Source organism: Myotis brandtii, unplaced genomic scaffold, assembly GCF_000412655.1.
Source record: "Myotis brandtii unplaced genomic scaffold, ASM41265v1 scaffold69, whole genome shotgun sequence".
Lineage (NCBI taxonomy): Eukaryota > Metazoa > Chordata > Mammalia > Chiroptera > Vespertilionidae > Myotis > Myotis brandtii.
Genome location: NW_005370700.1, coordinates 371,798 through 397,471, shown reverse-complemented (window position 1 = coordinate 397,471; position 25,674 = coordinate 371,798). Strand labels below are relative to the sequence as shown.

The 25,674-nt window shown below is 45.3% G+C and overlaps 1 protein-coding gene across 1 annotated transcript in view; it reads right to left on the bottom strand.

Annotated features, from left to right (window-relative positions):
- Positions 1–8,282: 8,282 nt before the first annotated feature.
- Positions 8,283–25,674, bottom strand: part of BCL2 (B-cell CLL/lymphoma 2) — a 165,253-nt gene continuing 147,861 nt past the window's right edge. The window contains exon 4 of the mRNA XM_005881808.2: positions 8,283–13,354. Within this exon, the coding sequence (XP_005881870.1) occupies positions 13,220–13,354 (135 nt within the window). The 3' untranslated portion in view covers positions 8,283–13,219. The remainder of the gene's footprint in view (positions 13,355–25,674) is intronic.

Genomic DNA, 25,674 nt, shown 5'->3' with positions numbered 1-25,674 from the left:
TATATTATTAAAATGAATTTCATGTATTATTTTTAATTTTTAATAGGTGACTCACATTTGGTGCTCACATTTTATTTCTATTGGACAGGGCTGGTCCAGAGGTTTACCCTTTGGATGAAACAGTCACTGGGGAGGTGAAGGAAAGTGAGGCCGGGAGGCTATCACTGCCTCAAACAGGACAGAGACTCTGCTCTCAGAAGGCTGGTCCACCCTGCCCTTGGGAATGGGGCCCTTATTTGCAAGACATTCAAGAAGCAGCAAGAGTCCCACGTGGCCATTTCAATGGAAATATTTTTAAGTTCTGAAGCCTAGTTTCTTTCCTAAACTCCCCCCAGGCAAAGTGGATTATTGCTTCCTGGAAATCGAAGCAGGGGACTTGAAAGTGTTTCATATTAAAAACAGAAAAGCTCAAGGAGGAGGAAAATAATTATGTTTCTAAAAGCTTTTTAGAACAAATGCTTGCTTGTGAGAAATAATTTTCCTATAAATATTTTATTCCTCCTTCTCTTTCTTCTGTCCCCCAGCTGAGGATTTCCACATGGACACAGGAGATGATGTCCCCCTTGGGAGAGAAGATCAAAGCCCCCCGGCCCACTTGCTGCTGAGTTTGACTCACAGTCTTTGCAGTGTCTGCTTCCACCCGCCTGCAGGGCTATGAGATGAAGTGGGCTCAGAACCTTGGAAAAACAGACAAAGAACACAGAGAAAAATTCAGAGCTACATTGCATCTGAGTCGGTTGTTTCAAACAAAAAGGTTCAAGGGTTGGCTAGAGAGAAATGCTTACGGTTTGTCTGTGGGAACCTGCCCATTCTGGAAGAAGTTTAGTAGTGTAAGTGGTCAATTACTCCTGATTGATGCTAAAGATAACTAAGGAAAACAAACAGCCCATTAAATGGTGTTTCCCAACCAAAGTCCGTGTGCCCAATGCTTTGAAAGGCCAAAACTCAAAACGTCAGGGTTTGGAGTAAGGAAAGGTTTACTGATGGAGAAGGTGTCAACAAAGAGGATGAGAGACCTGGTGATGCTTCAGATCCATCTTGCTTGCTGGAACAAGCCAAGGGATTTTAAGGGGCTGGGGGAACAGGTATGCAGAAGTGGGGTGAGTTTTAATCGGAGGACCTTGAAACTTGGTCATTTATGTAACAGGGCATCAACACCAGATCTTCCTGGACAAAGAACCTTTGGTTTCTGAAAGGGTTCTGGTGTTGCATTTCCGGTTATGTCCTGGTTTGGTTCCACATGTGTGTGGGGTGAGGGAGAAAGAGGCTTTGGTTTCGGGTGCAGCTGGAGGTCAAAGTCCTCTCTTCTGCGCATGCACGGGCTACGTGACTTGCAGTATTGGTTTGTTGTCTCTGAAGAGCAACTCACTATCTCATTAAACAAGATAGGACCATTTTGAGCTGGTTCTGCAGGTGCAATGGGACTTGAAAATATTTAAAGAACAGAAAACAGGGAAGGCACTAGAACAGTGGTTCTCAACCTTCCTAATGCCGCGACCCTTTAATACAGTTCCTCATGTTGTGGTGATTCCCAACCATAAAATTATTTTCGTTGCTACTTCATAACTGTAATTTTGCTACTGTTATGAATGGTAATGTAAATATCTGATATGCTATATGTGTTTTCCGACGGTCGCGACCCACAGGTTGTCACAAAAACAATATGTAATTATATATGTGTTTTTCGATGGTCTTAGGCGACCCCTGTGAAAGGGTCGTTCAACCCCCAAAGGGGGCGTGACCCACAGGTTGAGAACTGCTGCACTAGAATAAGAGTTCCAGAGGCTAAAGACTGGGCCTTAATAATTCCTAACACCTAGAGCCCAGCTCCACACCTGTCCTCAGCAAATGATCAACCTATAAAGAGCTTTGAGTGGGAATGATGTGCCCAAGGTGATTAACTTGGAAAACGGAGGAAATGGTGGTACCACTGATAGAAAAGGGGAAGCTAGGGAAAGACCTAATGCTGGGAGTAGATCATAACTTAGATTTGGTCGATGTGTTGAAATGATAGTAAATATCCCATTGCCTATGGACAGCAGGTAGCTGAAAAGAGGACTCAAGATTATCTTTGATGATCAGCAGCATTAAGTCAGCTCTTAGCTAAGAAACCGTAATCACATTTGGTATAATCCCTTTTTAAGGATGTTGATACATAGGGTGTATACAAATGGAGGAACTAGGATGGTGTAGGGCTGAGAATTGTGGCCAGGACATTCAGCTTCAAGGAGCAAAGCTTACAGGAATATGTTTTTGCTGTCTTTGCATGCAAGGGCCTGACCTGCAGCAGGGGTAGACTTGCTCTGTGCTGGGAGACCATCCTCACGGGTCACCCATGTTTCTGGTCATGTTGCAATCAAGGCACCGACTGCTCTTGGTTCCAGACTGTCTTTGCAGGCATGATATATAGCGAACAGCTTTGGGAGGCAGAGGTAAGGTCTCCCTCCAGAGCGAAACACAGATTTGCTTACAGCCTTGAAAGGCACACATGGTATCTTCTTTCACAGAAAATGGCAGACGTGCTTACTGCTCATTATCAAAGATTCTAGTTTTCTAAACTCTTGAGCTCAGTTCCTCTCCTATATCACAACCCACTTTGCGGGCAGATGTCAGCAGATCCTCTTCATGTGGGAACTGGGGCTTGGGGATCTGGCTCCAAAAATGCTGCAATTGCCGTGAGTCGTTGTCTCTGACCCAGGAATCTCATGTTTTCAACCAGCATCCATAAATGGTGGCAGGCTGACTTGTCTCAGGCCCTTCAGAGGTTTTGAAAGTCACCCTCAGGGATCCTTATTCTGGATCTAAGGAACTGTAGGAGACCCTGAAGGGAGTCTATAATTAAAGCCAAGTCAGGGAGAGTTCTTCTCCAGGGGATGAGAAAAGAGAGAAGAAAAAAATGGGCCTCATTGCTTTTGGGCATGACTTTCATATGAACGTGGGCTCACATATTTCAGCAGCATATATTAAGGATGATATAGGAGCATGCAACCCAAAACACACAGACAGACAAATGACAAGTAGGATAAGGTGGACAAAGGGCTGCAGGGTTTTTTTAATAATACAAAACCAAAAGAAAAAAAAAAGGAATTTTAACATAAATTTTGCAACAAAAATAATACATTTAAAATTTAGTAGTCTCTTTTTTATTATTATTTTAATTTTTTGTTAAATCCTCACTGTAGGATATTCTCTCCATTGATTTTTTTAAAGAGAGTGGAACGGTGGGGGAGAGGGAGAGAGGGAAGAGAGACACATCAATGTGAGAGAGCCACATCAATTGGTTGCCTCCCACATGCACCCCAACGAGGCAGGAACCTGCAAACCAGGTACATGCCCTTGATCAGAATCAAACCCACTACCCTTTAGTTCGCCGGCCGACATTCTAACCACTGAGCCATGCCAGCCAGTACAATCTCTTGTGTTTTCTTAATAACAAAATAAGCTTACGCATTTAAATGAATTTGTGTGGCCCCAAGGCTTTACTTATTTACTCTTTTGGTCCTGGAATGAGTTATTATTACAATTATTGTTACCCAATTACCTGCTTTCTTGATGATGACAGAAAGATTTAGTGCAATACAAACGTCCTGCTAGGTCCTTGGGGAGAGAGTGTATCTTCTGCTCCTCCCATTGTCCCTCACCTCTCCAGCCTTCACCCCCATCCACCTTGGACCTTGCAGTGAAGTCCAGAGGCATGTTGAGAGGGGCATAAAGGGCAGGAGTCTTCTGAAAAGTTGCCCCTAAAGAAAGATTACGTTGACATTTGATGTTTAAAATTTAAATGTAAATAGTTGCAAAGGATTTAATTTTCAATGCATTGTTAGTAGTATGAAAGAAAAAATTGTCCCAAAACTGTCGGTGGCAGGAATTTATTTTTATGATGCAATTTATAGTTCCTTCCATGAAGTAATTATGATTCTTGATAAAATGCCTGAGTAATTTCCGGATAGACTTTCAGGGGATTAAGAAATCCTAAGAAGTTAGGGTTTCTCACTCAGCTATCTTAAAACTCATCCATCAATCAAACTTTGGCTATTCTTTGGTTGTGGCACCATTTCTTTTTTCTCTAGAGATCTGTTCCAAGAGAGAATCCCTGAATCGCCAGTTTGAAACAGAATTTTTATTCATACTAATAACAACTTTATCTGAGAAAGTATTGTAACAATTGACACTTTAAAATATCTTTGCTACATCACTTTTAATTATAGATGATTACCATAATGATTTTATATTCAGCATCACCTACATGAAAACTATAGGAATAAAAGTTATTTTTGTGACACCTAAAAGTTTAAATTTTCCTTTTTGCCCCTCAAATTCATATTTCTACCCTCCATTTTACCCTAATATAATATTTCTTACAACTGAAAGCTTAAAATTAAACTCTGATAATTTTCTAAAACAAAAGTAAGTCCATAAATTTTTGTGACCATAAGGCTTTACTTTTTTTTTCTGGGTTGAGTTATTACAACTTTTATTATTACTTAATTGATAAAAATGTACAAATATATTACACATTTTGATAAGTAATTATTAAATATAAATTTTAAATTTTATTGGAAATACACCTCCTAATTAAATGAATGGTGCTGGCTTATTCCAACTCCCCAAGAAGAACATGTATCCATAAATAGAAATGACCTATTACTAGGGAGAGCTAGGGTTCACCATCAAGTCTATTCTTGTTTTTTGTTTTTAAAATGTAAGCTCTGAGGAGCGTTGTTCACATAAGTACATGGGAGTGGAAGGAGTTTGTTATAGTAATATTACTCAACTCTTTGGACTTCTGAGTTATATTCTGAAATCACATTTAAAATAACATATCTGCCAGCTGTCATGACTAGGTACTCTTTCAACTTTGTTGAAAGCAAGGAATGGGAAAAATGGTTTGCAACAGCATTAGTTCCTCCTCCTACAGATTCAAATCAGATATTTTGGTAACTTGAGGGTTTTAATACTCAAGGGCAATGCCCAGGAATGTGAAGGTAAATTGGCTCAGTGGGAGAAAGGGGAAGCGGGGGGGGACTTACAAAAAAATCTCTGCCTTACAGGTTTTGCTCATATTCTTAGTGTAAATACTTCTATAACCACAGAACCAGTCTAAACTGGCCTCCTCTTATCTAGCTATATCTATAAAAGCCTAATATGCAAATTGTCCCCTCGGGAGTTCGTTCGCTCTCTATGACATGCGCTGACTACCAGGGGATGGTGCAAATGAAGGAAGGCCCTGGCCAGCAGCCGACAGCTGGTGTAGGGAGACCCTGGCTGGCAGCTAGAAGGCCCCAATTGGCCCTGATCACCAGCCAGGCCTAAGGACCCTACCCGTGTACGAATTTCATGCACCGGGCCTCTAGTTTCTAATAAGATACTAAGTTGTTTTTCAGAGATAACAACAGAACAAGGCCGAACATCTTGAAGTTGGACAGTAGACATGTGCAATAAAGAAAATTCACCCTAGAATAATTTTTCATCATCAAGGGCTCAAAATCCACCAGGGATGCATACTAACCACCCCCAAACTCAAACATACGAAGTATGAAAAGCCGTGATTCCCTAGCACCTGCGCATTAGGCCCCCAAACCTGCAGTGCATGCGCACTAGGCTCTTGTTGATAGCTCCTTTACACACCTGATTATCCCTTGGAAAGGCTGTGCCTCAAGGCTCCCTGTGCAGCCTTTTGAAGACCACTGATTGCTCTGTGAGCTTCATTCGCCAGATCTTGGCTCGGATCCTGCCTCCTGTAACTTGTAATGTTTGAGACTGTGGGCATATTGTTTCACTTCTATACATCTCAGTTTTCTCCTACCAAGTAGGAGAAGTCTATGCCTACCATCCAAGGAAGTAAGAATGGTGGTGGTGTGTATACTGTGTTGGCATCCAGCAGATGTTCCACACATGGGTGTTACTATCAGAGTCCTCTTTTATTTTTCTGTTAATCCTCATCTGAGGATATTTTTTCTTTTTCTTTTTAAAATATATTTTATTGATTTCAGAGAGGAAGGGAGAGGGAGGGAGAGATAGAAACATCAATGAGAGAGAATCATTGATTGGCTGCCTCCTGCACGCCCCCTAGTGGGGATCAAGCCCACAACCTGGGCATGTGCCCTTGACTGGAATCAAACCCAGGACCCTTCAGTCTGCACTCTATCCACTGACAGGACTGAGGATGTTTTGTTCCATTGATTTTTATAGAAAGTGGAAGGGAGGGAGAGTGGGAGGGGAGAAAAGAGAAAGAAAGAAACATTTATGTGAGAGAAACTCATCAATTGGTTGCCTCTCTCATGAGTTCTGACCAGGGCAAAGATAACTGGCAGCCCAGGTATATGTCCTTGATGGGGAATGGAACCTGAAATCCTTCGGTGTGTGGCCAATGTTACAACCACTGAGCCACACCGGCCAGGGCCAGAGTCCTAATAGAGTTGAAAGGAAGATACTTGAGGGTTGATGCTTGGGGTATACATTCCAGGGGGAAACACAGGGTTAGTTTTTGTTTTATTTTTTTCTCTCCAAAGCAAATGACTGCTTTAGTTATCTTAAAATGCTCTCTTCAAAACAGAACTTTCAGCTTGTTTCTCTCCCTTTTATACAATCTTTTATCTTATGGACTAGTGGCCTGGTGCACGAAATTCATGCACGGGGGAGTGGGTGTTCCTCAGCCCGGCCTGCACTCTCTCCAATCTGGGACCCCTTGAAGGATGTCCTACTGCCGGTTTACAGGGATCGGGCCTTAACCGGCAGTTGGACATCCTTCTCGCAATCCGGGACTGCTGGCTCCTAACTGCTCACCTGCCTGCCTGCCTGCCTGATTGCCCCTAACCACTCTGCCTGCTGGGCTGCTTGCCCCCAACTGCCCCCCGCTGCCGGCCTGCTTGCCCCCAAATGCCCCCCCACCAGCCTGATCACCCCCAACTGCCTCCCCCTGCTGGCCTGCTCATCCCCACCTTCCCTCCCCACTGGCCTGCTCACCCCCAACTGCCCCCCTGTTGGCCTGCTCACTCCAAACTGCCCCCCCTGCTGTCCTTATCACCTCCAACTGACCCCCACTGATGGCCTGCTTGCCCCCACTGGCCCCCTTGCTGGTCTGCTTAATCCCAATGGCCCTGCCTCCCACCAGCCTGATCACCCACAACTGCCCTCCCCTCTTGGCCTCTAACCGCCTCTACCTCGGCCCTGCCACCATGGCTTTGTCCAGAAGAACGTCTAGGAGGTCTCCTGGAAGGTCTCCCATTTTCCTGGGTGAGGGGCTGAGGGCTGTTTGCATGCTGGCCACACCCCCTTCAGGGTGGGGGTCCCCGCTGGGGTGCCTGGCCAGCCTGGGTGAGGGGCTGATGGCTGTTTTCCGGCTGTCCACGGCCCCGGGCAACCCAGGCTCCCAGACCCTCCTTGAGTGGAGGCCACAGCGGCTAGAAGCAGGTATCTGGGATTTATTTATCTTCTATAATTGAAACTTTGTAGCCTTGAGTGGAGCCCACAGCCGGCCAGGGCAGGCGGGAAGCTTGGCTTCCTCCATCGCCAGGGGCAACCCAAGCCTCCTGTTTGCTTTAGCTCTGTGGCTGCCGCCATCTTGGTTGGGTTTATTTGCATACTCGCTCCTGATTAGCTGGTGGGCGTGGCTTGTGGGTGTAGCAGAGGTACGGTCAATTTGCATGTTTCTCTTTTATTAGATAAGATTGCCGGTAAAGTCTGGGATCGCCACTTGGTGTGGACAAGCACACACAAGAACAGCAATGGCTCTCTTTGGGAGTAGAACCCAAGCCTAGTCCATCTTGGATCTAACTAACCTGGAGGTTTAGTAACCAGGAAACAGAAGGGTTGCCTTCTAAGGTGGTTTCACCTGTAAGGCAATCCGTAGCAAGGTCCCCTGGGGCTTCATTAGCATGAGGTTTCTGATGGTTCTACTGGCTTGTTAAGGGGCTTTTTAAAGTCCTGTTTAATGACGATGAATGACAGAGCAAAGTCTTGTCACCACATTATAAACAATTCTAGGGCACAACCAATATCTCACACTTTATTTTTCTTCACAATACTAACTGGAAAGAAAAGGAAAGTTTAATAGCAAGGTGGCTTTTTCTGATAACACAAAAAAGGCCCTTTTATTAATGCTGATCAACTAGAGACTTACTCTATCTTAACAATCTAAAATATGCTTACCATGTTTGTGTGTGTGTGTGCGTGTGTGTGAAGTGTTACAGGATAGCAGCCACCCCTAAAAAGTATTCATCTTAAAGCAGTCATGGAAGGTCAAAGTGGAATTTTGATAACAAAAGCTTTCAATACAAAAACACTTTTTATACACTTATTTTATTTCAAACAAAAATAATCTCAAAACAAAAGCAAAGCTTGGTTGAAAACTTAAGAAGACAGTATATTAAACACAACCACTAACACTTCCCCGAGAGAAATTTGATTGGCTATCACTCCTTCAAATGGTACCCCAGAGGGAAAAACAATAAAATGAGCTAGCTTGGAAGGCTCACCCCAAAAGGTTTAGGTATATGGATTACCAAGTATCTACATCACAGTCATATTTGGTAACAGTCCCAGGATCTTTTGATGAAGTCTTTCTGTCTTGCACAGGTGTTTTTGTTTGCTAGGCTTACATTGGTACCCAAAACAAACTATCATCAACAGGAAATTGGCTTTAAGTTATTTTTCTGGGGTAGCATGATGAATTGGTGCAATACCATTCATACTCCATCTGGGTTTCTTTGTGTCCAGTGGGATGCATATTTTGTGGTTGTCCAAGGTCTGTCCTATGAGCACAGACATGGAACAGAATGATTTTTTGGGTTAAAGACAATGGACCTGTATTACCACTTACTCAATCGAGTTTTACATTTTTTTGTTTTTATTTTCTTTCTGTATTGTGCATAATAAATACTTAGAAACAGATGTTCCTACCAACCAGAAGGTTTTCATTAAATATTTTATTGTTTAAAACTGCAAATTTATTGGTTAAGTAGCCATTAGACATACCCAGGTTTGAAATATATGCCATTTCGGGCAAATGTTTAAGAGTTTTGGTCCTTGTGCACTGCTGTACAGAGCTGGATTTTGAGTTGTTCTGATGTCTCTAGAATCTAACCATTATCACAGAACTTTAAAATGTTTCTTGCTTGTTTTGTAAGTTCCTTCATGGAGATATGACATTGACCCCTAGCAAAAGGTCACACTCATTTCCATTTCATACCCCACAGTCCTGGCTCTTCTGAAACCTCCACGCTCTAATCCAATCTTGGGAATGTTTTGCTCTTTTGAAAATTCCTCCCTCCTACCCCTGCAACAAATGTCCTTTGTCCCATAATAATTAAAAAAAAAATCTCTGGAAGATCCAAATTGAATAACAATAAAGTTCTGGTTGGAACCTTCATAAGCCTGACAATGTAGAATTGTATTTTTTAAAAAGTGTGCAACCGCATTTGTCTGGGAAGCAAAAGACACCACAGAATAAGATCAGAATAGAATTTCAACTGACTCCCTAATTTCCTTAGCATGGCTTGTATTTCAAGCCCTTCCTGTTTCTTTCTGATAGAGCAGGTGTACATTACTAACTATTAGTGATAAGAAAGGATAAAAACAACCATTGCCTTAGAAGTACAATTGAAATGAGAATTTAAGTTCGCATTTGTAGTCATTTTAGCATAAGTTTAATTACATGTTAGATGACTTGCAATTCTGTTCAATCAGCAGAACCTTAATATGAAAGCCAGACCTGTGTGGGGACTGCCTTATTTATGTTTCATCCTGATTATTATAACTCCTCTTGATTTATAATCGCTTCCTAATTTCCCACACTGGGCCAGGACTAGATCTTTCAATGATAAGCAATAAATACTTACTAAAGAAATAAAAGTCATATCTGAATATGCAGAGATAAGTGGGCTGGGGCAGAATATGTTTTTGTTTGTTTGTTGGAATATTGAAAGGTGCTTCCTAAATTCGAAATGTGACTTTAACCCAAATCTTAAAACATACAAGATTTTTCAGCCACTGTACAAACTCAGATGAACTGTCTGCTATAGTACACGTTGACTGTTTTGATCTCTCTTTTGGAGTGCTTGTGCACTGGGGCTTGGGAGGACCGCAGAGGTTCTTCAGTGATTTTCTCCTGTGGTTCTGTTTAGAGCCCTTGACCCCCATTGGGGAAGTGCGTGTGTTCTAGCTAACCTTGACCCTGGCCAACATATGCACCATGCATTCGGGTGTGACTCTCTTCTCAACAAGAAATAAGTAGGAATGGTCCTCTGGTTGTCTGATCACAAAATAATTGAGACAATAAAAAAAGGAGAAGAAAAAATGACTAGTTGAAGCTTTTATATACATTCGTTGCTTCTAACATGTTTTTAACAACAAGAAAAATGCAACATAACTACTTTTAGAGTGAGTGCAGCCACAATACTGTACAGTTCTGGGGGCAGGCAGCTGGGCACGCTCACCATCAAAACCAGATAACAAAACCCCACAGCAAAGGAAACCAGCCAGAAGCCAACCCCTGGGAGTTGTTTTTTTTTTTAATATATATATACATTTTTTTGAATATTCTGCAAATCCCAGTTTGAACAATAACAAAAACGACAATAAAAGACAAACAGACTCTATATTAAAAACGTCCATGTTCTTCATTGTTACTCTAAAGCAGCTTGGAGGCTGTCGCCACTTGGAGTGTACTGCAAACTGACTCCATTAAGATGATCTTGGCAGGATAGCAGCACAGGATTTGATATTCCATATTTATCACTTTTGACAATGTAAACCTTTCATAAAATAATATTTCTCTTAAAAATTAGAATCATTCAAAGGTCTGATCGTCCCGTTCCCTGAGGCCCGCCAGGGAGGTCTGGCTTCATACCATGGGGTTTCCTGCTTTCTCGGTGTGGGGCATGGGGCATAAGTGCCACTGCATGTCAGGAAAAACCTGAAGGACAGCCAGGGAAAGGGCCCTGCGGAAGGAGGGATCTGGATGAGTCTATGTGGAAACAGGCCATGGAAAGCAACTCTCGAAAGGTCAAACCATCGGAGCCAGAATTTAATCCCCTGGTCACTTCCCATCTTGATTTTCAACTGAATGAACCTCATGGGTTTAACCAAACATGTATGTAAGCCTAAATAATGTGAGTTGAATTCTGATTTGTCCAGAGACAAATAAACCCTCAAGGAACAAGGGCAAAGAGACAACAGGTATGTCCCTTGCAATAAACAATTATGTGGTCATGGAAGTGCACATAACTCCGTGGCCGGCGTGCTCCAGGGTTTCTCCAGTAGCTGAGACCCGGGACTTAGCTCATCTTCTCAGAAATGCTTTTAAACAATTAAGAGACAAGAATCTCAAATGGAAAAATGATCATTTTTGCTAACAAAGAATGTAGAGGCCATAACTAAATACAATTTTTAAAAATGCTGAGATGCATGTATTTTTTTTAAAAAAGCAGCTTTCGAAATATTAACCACAGCATTAAACATTGAACATAGTACATTCCAAAGTTAATACAGATAAATGGTATATAATGCAATAATGCCACAGTTATTCCACGTGTGTCTCAGGCTCTCTAAACTTGAAAACATATTTCCTAGTTTATCAGCTGAAGATCACTTCTTTCACTACTTCTCTAGAGCTGTCCACCACTATTTTTTTTTTCCTTTTAATGCCCAGGAGGTACAGATAAACTCCACATTCCACACCTGGAACTTTTTTTCCCCCTCTGTCAGGTTTTCAAATAAAACCAAACTACAATGACAAGATAATGTTTTACATCGCAACTCCACAGACATGGGTCAATTAATCCATGACACCTCATCCCAGTGCTTCCTTCAGGATTTATGACCCTCCCCTAAGTCATGTAAAGCCTCGCTCTAAACTGCTCAGACGGGTGGGTGGCCGCGCAGCCAACTCGCATGCATGCGCAGCGGCCACACTGCACACGGGCTGCACGCACGTGCCTCCTTTCTTTGCTGTTCCATTTCGGTGGGGGCGCTCCAGCCTTCACCACCTCCCTCTGCTAGGAAGGGCAGAGTGCCTGTGTCCTTCCCTGCACAGTGACAAACATCTTAGGAGCGTTGGTTCCCAGGCTCCAGGCTCCACACTCGACATGGAAAAGGGCCTCCCTGGAGGGCCCCGGTGTACCAGGCCCCAGCCTGCTCTTCGTTCCTGACAGTGGAATTCTGACTCCTCAGCTTCCAGACGCCGGGAGACCACAGGCCTCCGTTTGAAATCCATGGAGCAGGCCAGCGAGTGCCCAGGCTCGGTTCCAGGATGAGGCCTCCCAACCGGGACGAAGCGGGACTTCCAACCGCGGCCTCTTGCGGAAAAGCAGGCACTTGTGGCGGCCTGATGCTTCTGTAACTGCAGCCTTCCTGATGCCGAAGGAGTCGCCGAGACGTCCACTTCCTCGCATTCCCAAGGATTCTGTTTCACGCACAGAGCCAGTTTTTGGAGAGGGAGCGTATCCAAAATATAAGAATATACACATCAGGGCTTAAGGTACTGGATGATTTTGTAGAAATTGCTAAAATGCTTCTCGGCACAATTGGTAGCTTAAAAAAATACTTTCCTATGGTTTAAGGGCATTTTTCCTACCACTGTCCTTCGGTGTGGAAATCTTGGCGGATACCAAGTCCATCTGAAGTTCCCGTTTTTGTTTTTTTTCTGCCAACCAGGCATGTACCATGTGAGCCATATGCAAAGCGTAGGTTCTTCTGGCCGGAAAAGAATGCACTTCCCTCCAAGCACCTCCCTCTATGAATATCACAGCCCCCGGGGGCAAATCAATGCAAGGAAAATGAACACCTTCTTCCAAACCTCCAGCAGCCAGCAGGCCGGCTTCTGGAACAGTCATGTTCTCCATCAGTTTGCCCTTCAGATGGTGAGTCAGCCCGGCCACTAACATGGAAAGCGAATCCGTTTATAGGCCCAGGAGATCCAGGTGGAGCCACACCGGTGGAGCTTGGCAATGACTGGTAGTAGGCTTTCCAAGGACAGGGTGCTCCATGGGACTGTCCTAAATAAATAAATCTTTTTCTCCATAATGTAAAAAATAAATGGTATTTCCCTTTGGCAGTAAATAGCTGATTCGACGTGGAGCCTGAAAGCTGTTTTTGTTGTTTGTTGTTTGCTTGTTTTTAAGAGACCACAGCTCCGTTTCATGGTACATCCCAACAATGCATATATTTCTACTGCTTTCATGAACCTTTTGCATATTTGTTTGGGGCAGGCCTGTTGCCTTCACTTGTGACCCAGATAGGCACCCAGGGTGATGCAAGCTCCCACCAGGGCCAGGCTGAGCAGTGCCTTCAGAGAGAGCCAGGAGAAATCGAACAGAGGCCGCATGTTGGGGCCATACAGTTCCACAAAGGCGTCCTGCAGGGGAGAGAGGAGGGAAGAAAAAGAGAGGGTATTAGAGACGGAGAGTGGACCCACTCTTTTCACTTTCATTCAAGAATTATTTATTGAGACCCTATTTATGTGCCAGGCACCCTAGAGAAACAGCAGTGAATGACATAGGTTGAAAGTTCCTGCCTCACAAAGCTTTTATCTAGTCGAGTGGGATGGACAATAAACAAAATAAATGTATGATATAAGTATGTTAGAGACTGGTAAGTTCGAAGGGGGAAAACAAAACAGAAAAGGCGGTTAGAAATCTGGGAGGCTTTGCAATTTTCATGAGCATGGCCATTCATAGGTATAATAAAACCCCACGACTACGACAACACTCCTTTATTGAATGCTTGCTATATGCCAGGCACTTGTAATGAATGCCTAACAAGCATTACTTTATTTATTCTTCATGCCAAACTTATGGAGTTGTTTTGTTTATTCCTGTTCTGTAAGTGGAAAAACCCTGAGAATCACAGAGGGTAAAGGATTTGTCTAGTCAACAGTAGGGCCAGTATTTGAACCCAGATCCAACCAGTGCCCTTCATTTTGCTGATGCCCTAACAACAGCTCAGTGAGTGCTTGGTCTGCCCGGGAGGCTGATGTGGTGGACACAGCAGGGCGGCCTCCGCTGGTTGCAGGCCTAGCTTCTGAGGTCAAGGACAGGGTGCTCTCTGGGAAAGAAAGCCATCCTAGGGTTTCTCCTGGGGGTTGGGGGGGCGAGGGAGGGACGGCCAGACTGGATGACCACAACTTCGCATTTAACTCAAGTTGTGAACTTTACAAGCATGTGGTCATTTATGGTCAGATTGTGTCGATGGACACACAGGTCCCTGGGCAAAGATGGCTCCTGGCTTCCCTTCGTACCGCTGCTTGGAAGCCAGGCCTGCAGTGTTTGTAGCAAAGGTCTCTGGGTTGTCTTAGCTCGTTCCTTAGATTTGTTGGGGAAGATTAGGTTCCACATTTGGACCCAATTATTATTTGGACAACTCTGTAAATCTATCTAAATATATAACTCAGTAAATGAAATGCTTTTTCACATGGTGTGATTTATTTAGGCATTTCAACAACCTGGAATGGGAGCGCATGATTTCATTATGGGAGACAGTAACACGCGGAAACTTCTGACATTGCTGTGCAGAGGAGGTTCTGACAACCTTCACAGTGTTTTTGTCTGTTTGGGGCAAATACTGCAGTAAAGGGACCAGGTATCATTGTCTCCCAGTGCTGTGCATGGTCTTGTACATGTAGGTGCTTAATAAATGTTCAATGAATGATTCAAGTTTTCTGAATCCATTCACTGGTTTGAATTCTCTTTAACCTAATACAAGTATGTCAAACTCAAAGGCAAACATGCACCCAATAAACAAGGCACAAGGCCTGCGGGCGGCGAGTTTGACATGCTTGACCTAATACATCATCCAGATGCTTACTCTGCCTGTTTGAAAGTGTGCCTTCTAAATACAACCACCTCTGGGAATCTTGGAGTAGTCTTGGAGGTGAGAGTTTAAGACATTAGGGGAACTTCTCACATTACTAAATAAAGATTTACACAATTATTTTTCATGACTGCATAGTATTCCATATATTATGCTGTGCTTTCTTGAACCAATTCTTTATTTGGGTTGTTTTAAACATTTACTAAACAATATTATGCTACATCTCTTACATAAATTTTTATGTACTTGTTCAGATGTGGGGGTTGTGTGTGTGTATGTGTGTAGTGTGTGTGTATTTAGACGAATTCCTAGCAGGTGAACACACTTGACCAGCCATCAAAATTGCTTACTGAACCGCGCCAGCCGGGAGATCATGGGTCAATTCCTGGTCAGGGCACATGCCAGGATTTGCGCTCAATCCCCAGGAGGCAGTGGATCAATGATTCTCTCTTATCGTTGATGTTTCTCTATATCCTTTTCCCTTTCTCTCTCTCTAAAATCAATAAAAATACATTTTTTAATTGCTTACTAAAGTCACAAAAGGTTTCTGTGGAGTCATCCCCAGCCTCTCACTGGTTGCCCTGGGACCAGTAACACCTTTTACAAAAGGCAGACAAGGGGTTAGGGCAGCAGTTCTCACTGGTCCTGAGGGTGGTCTTGCCCCACAGGTGACGTTGGGCAATATCTGGAAACATTTTTGGTAGTCATGGTTTGGGGTGAGGTCATCTGTGGGCAGAGGCCAGGGATACTGCTCAACATCCCATGATGCACAGGGTGGCCTGTGAAGAAAGGTTTTAAAGAACCTTTGTGATCATGGACCACAGAAGACCCAACGGTCTATCTAGTGTGTCAACAGCACAAGATCAGTTGGTGAGCCAGCAAGTGGGAGATCGGGACCTATGATGTACTAGATTAACTTGTACCAGGAGAGGGCGCAAGGGTTTTCTTCTTTTTAAATCTATTGTTAAACTGTTCCAAAATTCCTTAGCAGAAGAGCCAGGCTCTAACACAGTGGTGGGGAATGTCCGGCCCGAGGGCCTTATAAGGCCCCAGAAATCATTAGGTCTGGCCCTGCCAAGGCATTAGGTGGTGAGTTCAGTAAAAGTTTGACCAAATATAGCAGGCTAATTTTTAAGTTGACAATTTTGAATGGCCCATGAATGGTGTTATAAATATCTAAATGGCCCTTGGCAGAAAAAAGGTTCCCCACCCCTGCTCTAACAGATAATGAAATATGTGCTTAGTGCTCTTAGCACAAAGCTGAGGTAAAAATCATGATTGCTTGTCAAGACACATACCTTCCCTATATATAATCAGGGATAAATGGGGCAGAAAGGGGTCGGGACATATTTACAGGCAGGAGAAACTGCCCCTTGCAAAGTGCAGCCTCAGGTCCCACAGACACAGCCGGGAACATCTTGGAGCCCTCCCTGAGGGGTGGGCAAGCTGGAACCCCCAACAGCCCAGCCAAAGGACGCCCTCGGAGCACTGGCAGTAGGAAAGAAGGTCCGTGGCTGGACTCCACATTTCTTTAGTTACCAGTTGGCTGACTATGAAATGACTATGAAACGGACTAAGACTCTGGCCGTCTGACCTTTCTGGACAAGAAGCCATCCTGGGAAAGTGGAGGAAGCAGGGACACATGGGCTGGCATCCCCTCCTCCTCTGCCTGGTGCACAGTCCCAGGGGCAGAAGAAATGCATGTCTAAATACCCCTTCCTCTCCTGGGCTGGAATAATCTCCTCTCCTGACACTGTGCTCCTGATGGGCCATTGCTGATGTGCATTACAAAGAAAATGCACATCTGGGGGGGATGAGCCAACATAGCACCGCTTGTCCCAAAGACCGAGAGCAGAGGCGCTGACGCAGCCTCCAGGGGCCTGGGAACAGCTCTGGACTTGGAGAGAAGGTCTGGGTGAAATCCCAGCCTTGACATTTTATTGCTCATGACCTTGAACAAATTACCCAATCCTGAGCCTCATTTACTTCACCCATAAAATTGGTTACTGTGAAGATTAACGTAGGTGAATCAAAGCCATTTGTCAACGTGGCCCAGAACGTGAACTAGTGGCAACATGAACGTGTTCTCTAGTCTGCTCCCTTGCAAACCTGCTGCAGTTGTCCTGAACCTGCCCCTCCCTCCAGAGGGTCCACCGAGGGGAAGGAGGGAAGGGCAGGTTTTCACGGCGCACTTCATAAGCTCCCTCTAAAGATGCCTGGTGATGTCTACAGAAATTGTGAATTAAAATGCACACGTGATGTGTTCCGGTGGAAGACAGGAAGTGAAATTACAATGCCCATCTGTACTTCCTCATCAATTGGTAAGTCAGGTTGTGGGCTGAGGCATCATTAACCCCCCGAGGTTGAATTGGGCCTCTGAGCTTTGCTCATCTGTGTTCCAAAGTGCCAAGCGGACCCTCTGGGCTCAGGACTGAAGGTCCTAAAAGCTCCTTTCCTACAGTCTTCTTGCTTTTCCAAACATCCTGATTAGGGCGATTTCCGAAGTCTGTTTGAACAGTCTGTCATTATTTGTTTAAGTCTGAAAGCTGTATTAAATAAACACATGCTCATTTTATGTATTAGAAGCAACAAAGTGGGAAAAAGAAAACCTGGGCTGTTGTCATGTGACTCAGACCAAACCCCAGTCTATGTATTTGGAGGCACTGCCAGCCTGGCTCATGCCAGGACTGGCAAGGGCTCTGCCCGATTTCAGGGGTGCGAAGAGCAGGTCCCAAGGGGGGTCCTTTCTCCTTTTGCTGACCCCTCACATCACAGAGGAGACAGGCGGTGCTCCAGCTCTAGTCACTTTTTCGCAGGCAGCTTCTCCACAAACCTCAAACTCGGAGGCTGCAGATGGTCTGAGTCTGAATTCCATCCTAGGCCGGCATCAACCGGACAGGAAGGCCCCACTCCCACCCCCAAACCCGTGCTGCAGGGCGGAAAGTGAGCCAGGGGGGTGTGGACCAGAACAGACCAGGCTCAGACTCCTAAGCTGGGGGGAGGGAGTCAACAGCAAAAGTGTCCTTGTCTCTCCTGCAATGGGACCAGGCCTGGGACCACTGTCACCCCCTTCTCTCCCTCTCTAACCCCCCGTCCTCGCCACCCCTACATACATACCTCCCTGGAGCCAGCCCACCCTCCAATATCTTCCTTTTCCTCTTAAGAATTCTTCAAAAAAGTTTCACTTAAACCTGATTCCAAATAAAATGAGATTTAAAGACAAACAAATCAGATGAGCAACGCTGAGTTCTGCTGAAACCAGTGGGGTGGGGGTGAGGTGCTCTTACACAACTTCTCCTCCCTGAGGAAAGATCAACGGAGAGACTTTACGTATTTGGCCATGAGTATCAAAAACTTTAAAAATACTGTCCTTTTGTTAGTAATTCCCCTTCTGGTTATTTATCTTGAAAAAAGTAATTAATAAAATGCTCTGATTGTTTATAATAGTTAAAACATGAAAACGACTTAAATGTCTGAAAACATGGCTGGGTAAAGAACTTACGGCACATCCATAGGATGGGATACAGTTCAGCCATTGGAACGTGTGCCCTAGATTCACTGGCAAGGAAAGATGCTCCCAACTTAAGACTGAGTGGCACAGGTAACAGCTAAACCAGCGTCTGCAAGTTCAGGGCCCTGGCTCGGTGTGGGTTCGGGGCTCTCCTTAGACGGTGGGGAAATTTAATATGGCTCGGTTGGTTATAAACACCTGAGACACTCAGCTTCATCCCACAGCCTCTGAGCTGACTGTGGATACAGGCATTATGTGACCATGGAGAGCCCGAAGGGGAGAGAGCCATCTTGACCTAAAGAGCGTATGATGCAGAGAGATGCCGCCTCTGTGTGCACCTCTGAACTAACCAAAACGCAGGTGTGCTGCCATTTTGTATCCTGCCCAGAGCACACCTGTCGGTCGTAAGAGGGAAGTAAAAAGAAAATCAGATGGTGCCAACAGGAAATCAAACACTGCTATCAAGTGCCCTGGGTATTTTCCATTTCTCATGGCTTTATCATTTTGTCTCCATGGGAATCACCTCTCTCATGACAATCTGAGAATTAGGGAAAGAAAAAAAAGGGCAAGGACGCGCCATAGTCACACAAAACTTTGGCTGCAAGAACCCTCCAAGTAAGTTCAGATCTCCCAGATTGGTATAATAATGCCCAAGAAAGATATTAGCTCTTTTTCAATAGGTGAGGCAAATGAAATCTAGACAGGTCAAGTGAGTTACTTACAGTGGGTACCGATAGGCTGGTGTGAGGTGGAGGGGGAGAGGAGAGGCCTCCTGTGCTTACTGGGTTAGAACATCTACAAGCCGTGGGTTCTTCTCTCTCCCTGGTGCTCCTCCTTGCTTCCCTCAATGTGCTTCCTCCCATCCTGACCTTCCTTTGTGCTCCAGCCTGGACCCCATCCCATAGCAGCCTCCTCTGGCCTTCAAGTGTTGCCGAAGGAAGTCACCCAACCATGCAGACCAATGTGACTCTGAATTCAGGGCCTCCAAACTCAGTGAGTTCTTGAAACCACTTAACATACCTCTACCCTTGCTCAGATGCTTTCTCTGTTCCTTTTCACGATTATTCCAAACAGCCACCACTTTTCTCACATATTCTCCTCGCTGTTTAGCAACTGCTGTCACCTCTTTCTTCTCTGAGAAACTCTGGGCCATTGGGTGGGAATTATCGCAGCTCCCTACCCTGGAGCACCCATCAGCTTACATAGCCGTCTGTCCTTCCCCGACCCTTTGTACCTTGCACCCACAGCCCACAGTCTCCCATTGCTTCTGGAACCTTCCTCCATCAATTGTTCCTGCTTTCAACAGCAATTTCAACCTCACCCTTCCTTTGGTCTCTTTTTTCCTTGGCATACAAACATTCAGATTTCCTCAGTAGAGAACACACGCTTCTGAGTTAATCCTTGAAGGACAAGGGAGTTGGGGGTATTTATCCACTGACGAAAAAAAAGTAAATTCAGATTTTCTCAGAGTGACTGCTGATGCTGTGTTCCATCCCGACCATTATCTTCTCTCTCTTTGCCGTCTTGGACAAGTTGCTAACCCACCTTCTCGGCTGTCTTCCCACCTTCATTTTAATCCACCCAGTCTGGCTTCTTCCTCCATTGTGCCTCTGAAACCACCACCCAGAGACCAGACATACCCTCCGCACGGTTATATTCACTGGATGCTCTTCGCGTGTATCTCACTGGGGGCTTTACACACTGGATGGACTCCCAGCGCTCTTGGAGAGTTTCCCCTGTCTCCATGGGCACCTCCTCCTCTGCCTGCCCTGATAGGTGCTCCATCTCCCGGGGTTGTCTGGACAGCCTTCTCTTCCTTTGGCCAATCTCCTTCACTCTCATGGTCTTAGATACCATCCCATGATGGTGTCTCTGACATCTTTATATGCAACCCCACTTGATCCTCTGACTACCAGATTCCAATCCCAGTCACTTTCTAAGAGGTCCCACCGGAAATTACCATGCAGCATGTCCAAAACTGGAGTTACCATCCCCTCCTCCAGCAAGTTGTCTTCCTTCCTATCTTCAAAGTGTCCATGCTGTTAAGTAAACCTATACCCTGAGAGACTTCTAGACATTTTCCTCTTTCTCATCCCTCCCCGACCATTCATTCAATGGGAAATCCCATCGTCTTGGGTGGGACTCCTCCCGAAGAAGACCCTAAGACAAAGACTTGAGTGTAATCAGGTTATTTGGGAGATGATCTCAGGAACCACTAGTAGGGGGTCTGGAAGGAACGCAGCCATGAATTACCTTACCTAGCAAGTTGCTGCTGCTGGTAACTGGAACTTAATCCCGCTGAGAAACCTGGGGGCCAGTGCAGAAAATGCTCCTTTTGTTATTCCACTAAGGGGCCAGGGAGCTGGGGTATTTATACACCAACCTCTTTCACTCGTTGGCTGAGGTTTGCTCCTATGGAGGCATCAATACCCCAGCAGTTATGGCCCGTCATGTGCACAGGCAAAGTGGGCTCTAGAGGCTAGAGAAAGCCATTGGGAAAGAGATGCAGAGGCTGTACCTCCTGTATCTAGAGGTCAGCTAGATAGCACTGAAGTGAAGGGCAAGGGGACTGGACAGGGCAGTGTATGCACCACTGATTTCTCCATCCCCATTACCTTCTCTCCCCAGCACTTCTGCTATGATTCCCCATCTGATCTCTCTGCCTTCAGTCTGTGGCCTGCCGTTCAATACCCTCTCCATAGAGCAACCAGGGTTATCCAGTCGGAATCAAAGCTGTCCCTTCCGTGTGTCAGTCCAAATCCTTTACCATGCCATCCACATCTCCCAGTGCTCTGGCCTCAGCCTAGCTCGCCTGCTCGACTTCTGTCACCTGTAAATTGACTTCTGTTCACTCAGGGATTCAGTGCAATCATTTTACGCAGGCAACTTTCTCCAAGCCCCCGGGTTGAATTAAATAATCCTGGGCTGCTCCCTGCTCACTGTATTATCTGAAGAGCATCTGTTCACAAGTCTGTCCTTTCCCGGTTAGCACCTGGAGGTGCAGGAGCCACATTTTGTTTATCATCAGATCCCTAGAGCACGTATCTGTCACATATTAGGCACTCAGCAAATGTCTGTGGATATGAAATAAACTGATACCTTTTACTATAGAACAGGTTTTCCAAACATATCTTACTAGATAATAATTTTTAAAGGGAGGTGTTCAAAGGACAAATAAGTGGTGACAGGCTTAAACAAAATCCAGGGCTTTTTTTGCAGCAGACTCTAATCTCCCTACGAGGGGCTGATGCTCAGCTAATGCTAATGGTCAGCATCAAATTTGATTAGTCAGTGTCTGTGCCTTATTGGTTGCTACATATTTTGAATGACACCCTAGTTGAATGCCTGTGAGTCGCCAAAGGCATTTTCTAAACTCATTGGGCCATCTCTCCCTCTGTCAGGGAGATTCCTGCTGGGTTTTGAGGACACCCTTGGAAAATGCTGCCTGGAGGTAAAATGCTCATAGGACAGGGGAGGTGATGGAGGTCCCGAGCTGCTTCTGGATGTCCTTGGGAACACAGAGACCCCAGGTAACTAGTCCTGCATGCTACTCAGGGGTGTGAGGCTCATTCCCAATGCTGTCTGTGCCGGCTCCAGCCCCCAGAGCCTAAGGACAGGCACCTGCCAGGTGAGAGGGGAGAAAGAGAAAGAAGGAAGTGAGGGAAGGAGGGAAGCGAGGCACACACACTTCAGAGGAGAGGAGAGTTCCCCTTGAATCCCAGGAAGCTGCAATTCCCCAGACACTAACATGCCTGGGATTAAAAGGGGAAGCCAGCAGCCCCGCTGCTGTGAGTGGTGGCCAGAAGAGCACACGCGAGGAAGTGAGGACTCTTTCTGCCTGAATAAAGCAGCTGGTGAGGAAGTGACTCCATTTCCCGCTTATCATTGGCTGGGCAGGATTTCCTCTGCAGCCGCTTTGTGCTGAATGAGTCCCGAGGATTCCTGCAGACCAGAGCCGCTGTGGCAGTGGCAAGCTTCTGTCCCCTGCTCTTCCTCTCACCCCGCCCCCCTGACTCCCAAAATATTGACTCCAGGTTTGGGGGGAAAGGAAAGGAGGAAACAACAACCCTCGAGCATACAACTGAAGGACACCCAGCTGCCCGCCTGCAGAAGTGTGGTGACTCGGCCACCAGGCTCGCAAGGCCACCCGGAAGAAGCCACCTCCAGCGAATGGGGCTGGGTCCTGGACGGTCTTGGCCCAGGCAGTTGGGCTAGTTGAATCACCGGCTAACGACATGAAATGAAACCCAATCTATGTGTCATCTGGATGTAACCAGAAACCTGCTAGAGAAATGGCAGGAGATGAAAAACCCAAACAAAACAAAAAACAAAACTTGCCCGCCTACCGCAGTAAGTCCAGGGACATTTGGGTGCATTTTGTGATGCAAATTGAGCTGAGGATGCAAATTAGGCAGGGGCCCTCAGGAACTAGGGAGGGCCCCAAATGAGAAGCCTAGCTGGTTCCTTCTTTTCCTGAGCAGGGCACAATCTGAAAATAATTTGCAAAGGAGTCTGATGCTCTGGGGACTCTGAAGCCAAGGAGCTGGGTCAAAGGCTGCTTGCCTTGTCCACCTGCTGGAAGAGAGTTGAGCCCGCTCCCAGGTAGGATCACAGAGATTCTGTGAGTCTAACAGCCTTCCAGGCCAGGGTAAGAGGTGCTCTCTGGAGGGAAGAGCAGAGACAAATTCCCTGCTCTACTAGCCACGCACATACTGCAGGGAGAAGGTACTCAGCCACCTGTGGGCTTAGTTCCCTCTTGCCAGGAGGTGCCAACAACCCAGTACTTCAAAGACCATAGGTGGAGCCCTGGCTCAGTTAGTTGGAGTCATGGGTTTGATTCCAGGTCAGGGCACATACTCAGGTGGTGGGTTCGATCCCCAGTTGGGGTGGATACAAGAGGCAAACGATCAATGTTTCTCTCCCTCTCCCTTCCTCTCTCTCTAAAATCACTACATCCTATGGTGAGGATTTTAAAAAATAGACCAAAGGTAAAAATGGGTGACACAATGCATCTATAGCAAAATGTGCTAAAAATATGTTAACACTTGTGCTATTTGATTCATCGTGTTCATATAATAGACCATATCTACACTAAACCTTGAAATCTCATCTTCCAGTCGCCTCTTCATTCAGGAATCAAATACGTTTATAAGGACCTGAGGAGGCTTAAAGCCAAATGAGACCCAGGCTCTGCCCTCTAAGAATTGCTGGGCAATATTCTCCTGCATTCACAGCAGCTTTCTCAATACATTAAAAACACTGGGGTGGGGGGCGTGCGGGGTGGGGGGGGGGTGCATTTAAAATGCAGGGCTCTGTGGAGGAGAGAAAAGACCCAGGCACTTGACCTCATTTTAAGGGTGCCTTCAAGGCCTCAGTAACCTGCCTTGAGCGTTTGGCTTTAAAAGAAAGTTTCTCCATTTTCCTTCCTCCCCTTCCTCATTCCACTACCTTCTTTTGGCTAGAAGCCTCTGAGTGTCCTGCAGTTGCTGGCACGTGGCCTTTCCTTGCTCCAGGCTTACGCTGTTTTCACTGTTTTTGGGAAAATACCACTTTATGATATTGTGTTGGCATGAAAGTATGTGGAGTAAAGAAAGTGTAATTATTACATCTCAATAATAAATTGACCAGTAGCCCAATTAAAATACAGGCAAAGATTTGAATGGACATTTAACTCAAAAAAAAGATACACAAATGGCCAATAAGCTCAAGAAAAGACGCTCAACATCATTAGTCATTAGGGAGACACAAACCAAAACCACGATGAGCTATTACTTCACACCCACTAGCATGGCTATCATGTAAAAATGGACAATAACAAGTGTTGGTGAGGAGGAAGAGAAACCGGAGACCCCACACTCATCTGGAGGAAATAGAAAATGGTGCAGCCATTGTGGAAGACAGTGGTGGTTTCTCAAAAATTTGAAGTTACCATACAATCCAGCAATTCCACTTCTAGATATACAACCAAGGTAACTGAAAATACATGTTCACACAAAAACTTGTACACAAATATTCACATCAGCAAAGTGGAAACTATGTCAATGTCATCAACTAATGAAGAGATAAACAAAATGTGGTGTATCCATACAATGGAATGCTATTCAGCCATAAAAAGGAATGGAAAAAAAAAAAAGGAATGAAAAACTCATATCACATGGATGAACCTTGAAAACATTATGTTCAGTGAGAGAAGCCATTGTATGATGCCATTATATATAATTTCCAAAATAAGCAAATCCATAAGAACAGAAGTGGTTTACTGATTGCCAGGGGTTAGGGAGAGAGGAAAATAGAGAGTGATTTTTAAAAAGTTCTGAAAATAGATAATAATGATAATTGTAAAACCTTGTGAAATACTAAAAACCAATCACTTTAAATGGAATTTTATGGTATGTCAGTTATTAAAAAAACAAACAAACCAATTACATTTCCCACATTACACGAAGAAGAGAACTAAACTATTTTGACAGCACATGGCATTCGACAGAAGGACTCAGAGGTTCTGTAATTCTTGCTCACCTGTGTGGAGATGGGGCTCCTTTGGTTAGAAAGTTTGTACAATTCTTATCCTCCTTTTAATGGATTTTTTAAAATGTAGGAGGTGGCATGGTGGGTGAACACTGTTCTGGATGAGAAGTTAGGAAGGCTGGGTGCCAATCTGGGCAACCAACTCACTTTATCTCCCAGGCCTTCAAGTTCCTTCATCTGAACGCTTTATGGGTAGCTCAGTCCAAGGATCCTCTCTCCAATCTGCCATCCTGAGCTCCCACAGATAATGACCTATTCTCCATCTTTTCTCCTGCATCTCCTAGGATGTGATTTGTGATCTGCAGATGCATGCCAGAGACTGTCACCCCAACTACTGCAAATGACTGACTGGTCTCTGTGGGGTCTGCCTCTGCCTCCTCTGGCCTCTAAGATCCTCCTGTCCCTCAAATCCACACATGGTCTCCGTGCCTCCTGCTGTGCACTTCATCCTCTAGGCCTCAGAGAGGCTGTCCTCTCTGCAGCAAGGTGGCCATGCTCCCGTGCCCTCTGGCACACCTGTGTGCTTCCCATCTCTTTGTTTTTATGACCACAATCCAGGCATTTGTCCCACAGAGTCCTCTGCCCCTCACGCCAGTGATAATCAGAGCTGGTGACGTCAGTGTGGCTCGGCACAGCTTCGGGAGCAGGTGGGACGCTCTGCTTCTCCTCAGAATCAGACAGGACTCTCCACGTCTGGAGTGGGCACCGGATTCCATGGGCAGATGCGGGTTTGGATTTTATCCACCGACTGTTCTTTCTTGGTTCTGGAGCCACAGGTGTAGCTCCCCTCCCTGCCCCCTCCCGCCAGTGTCCGCACCTGCCTTAGT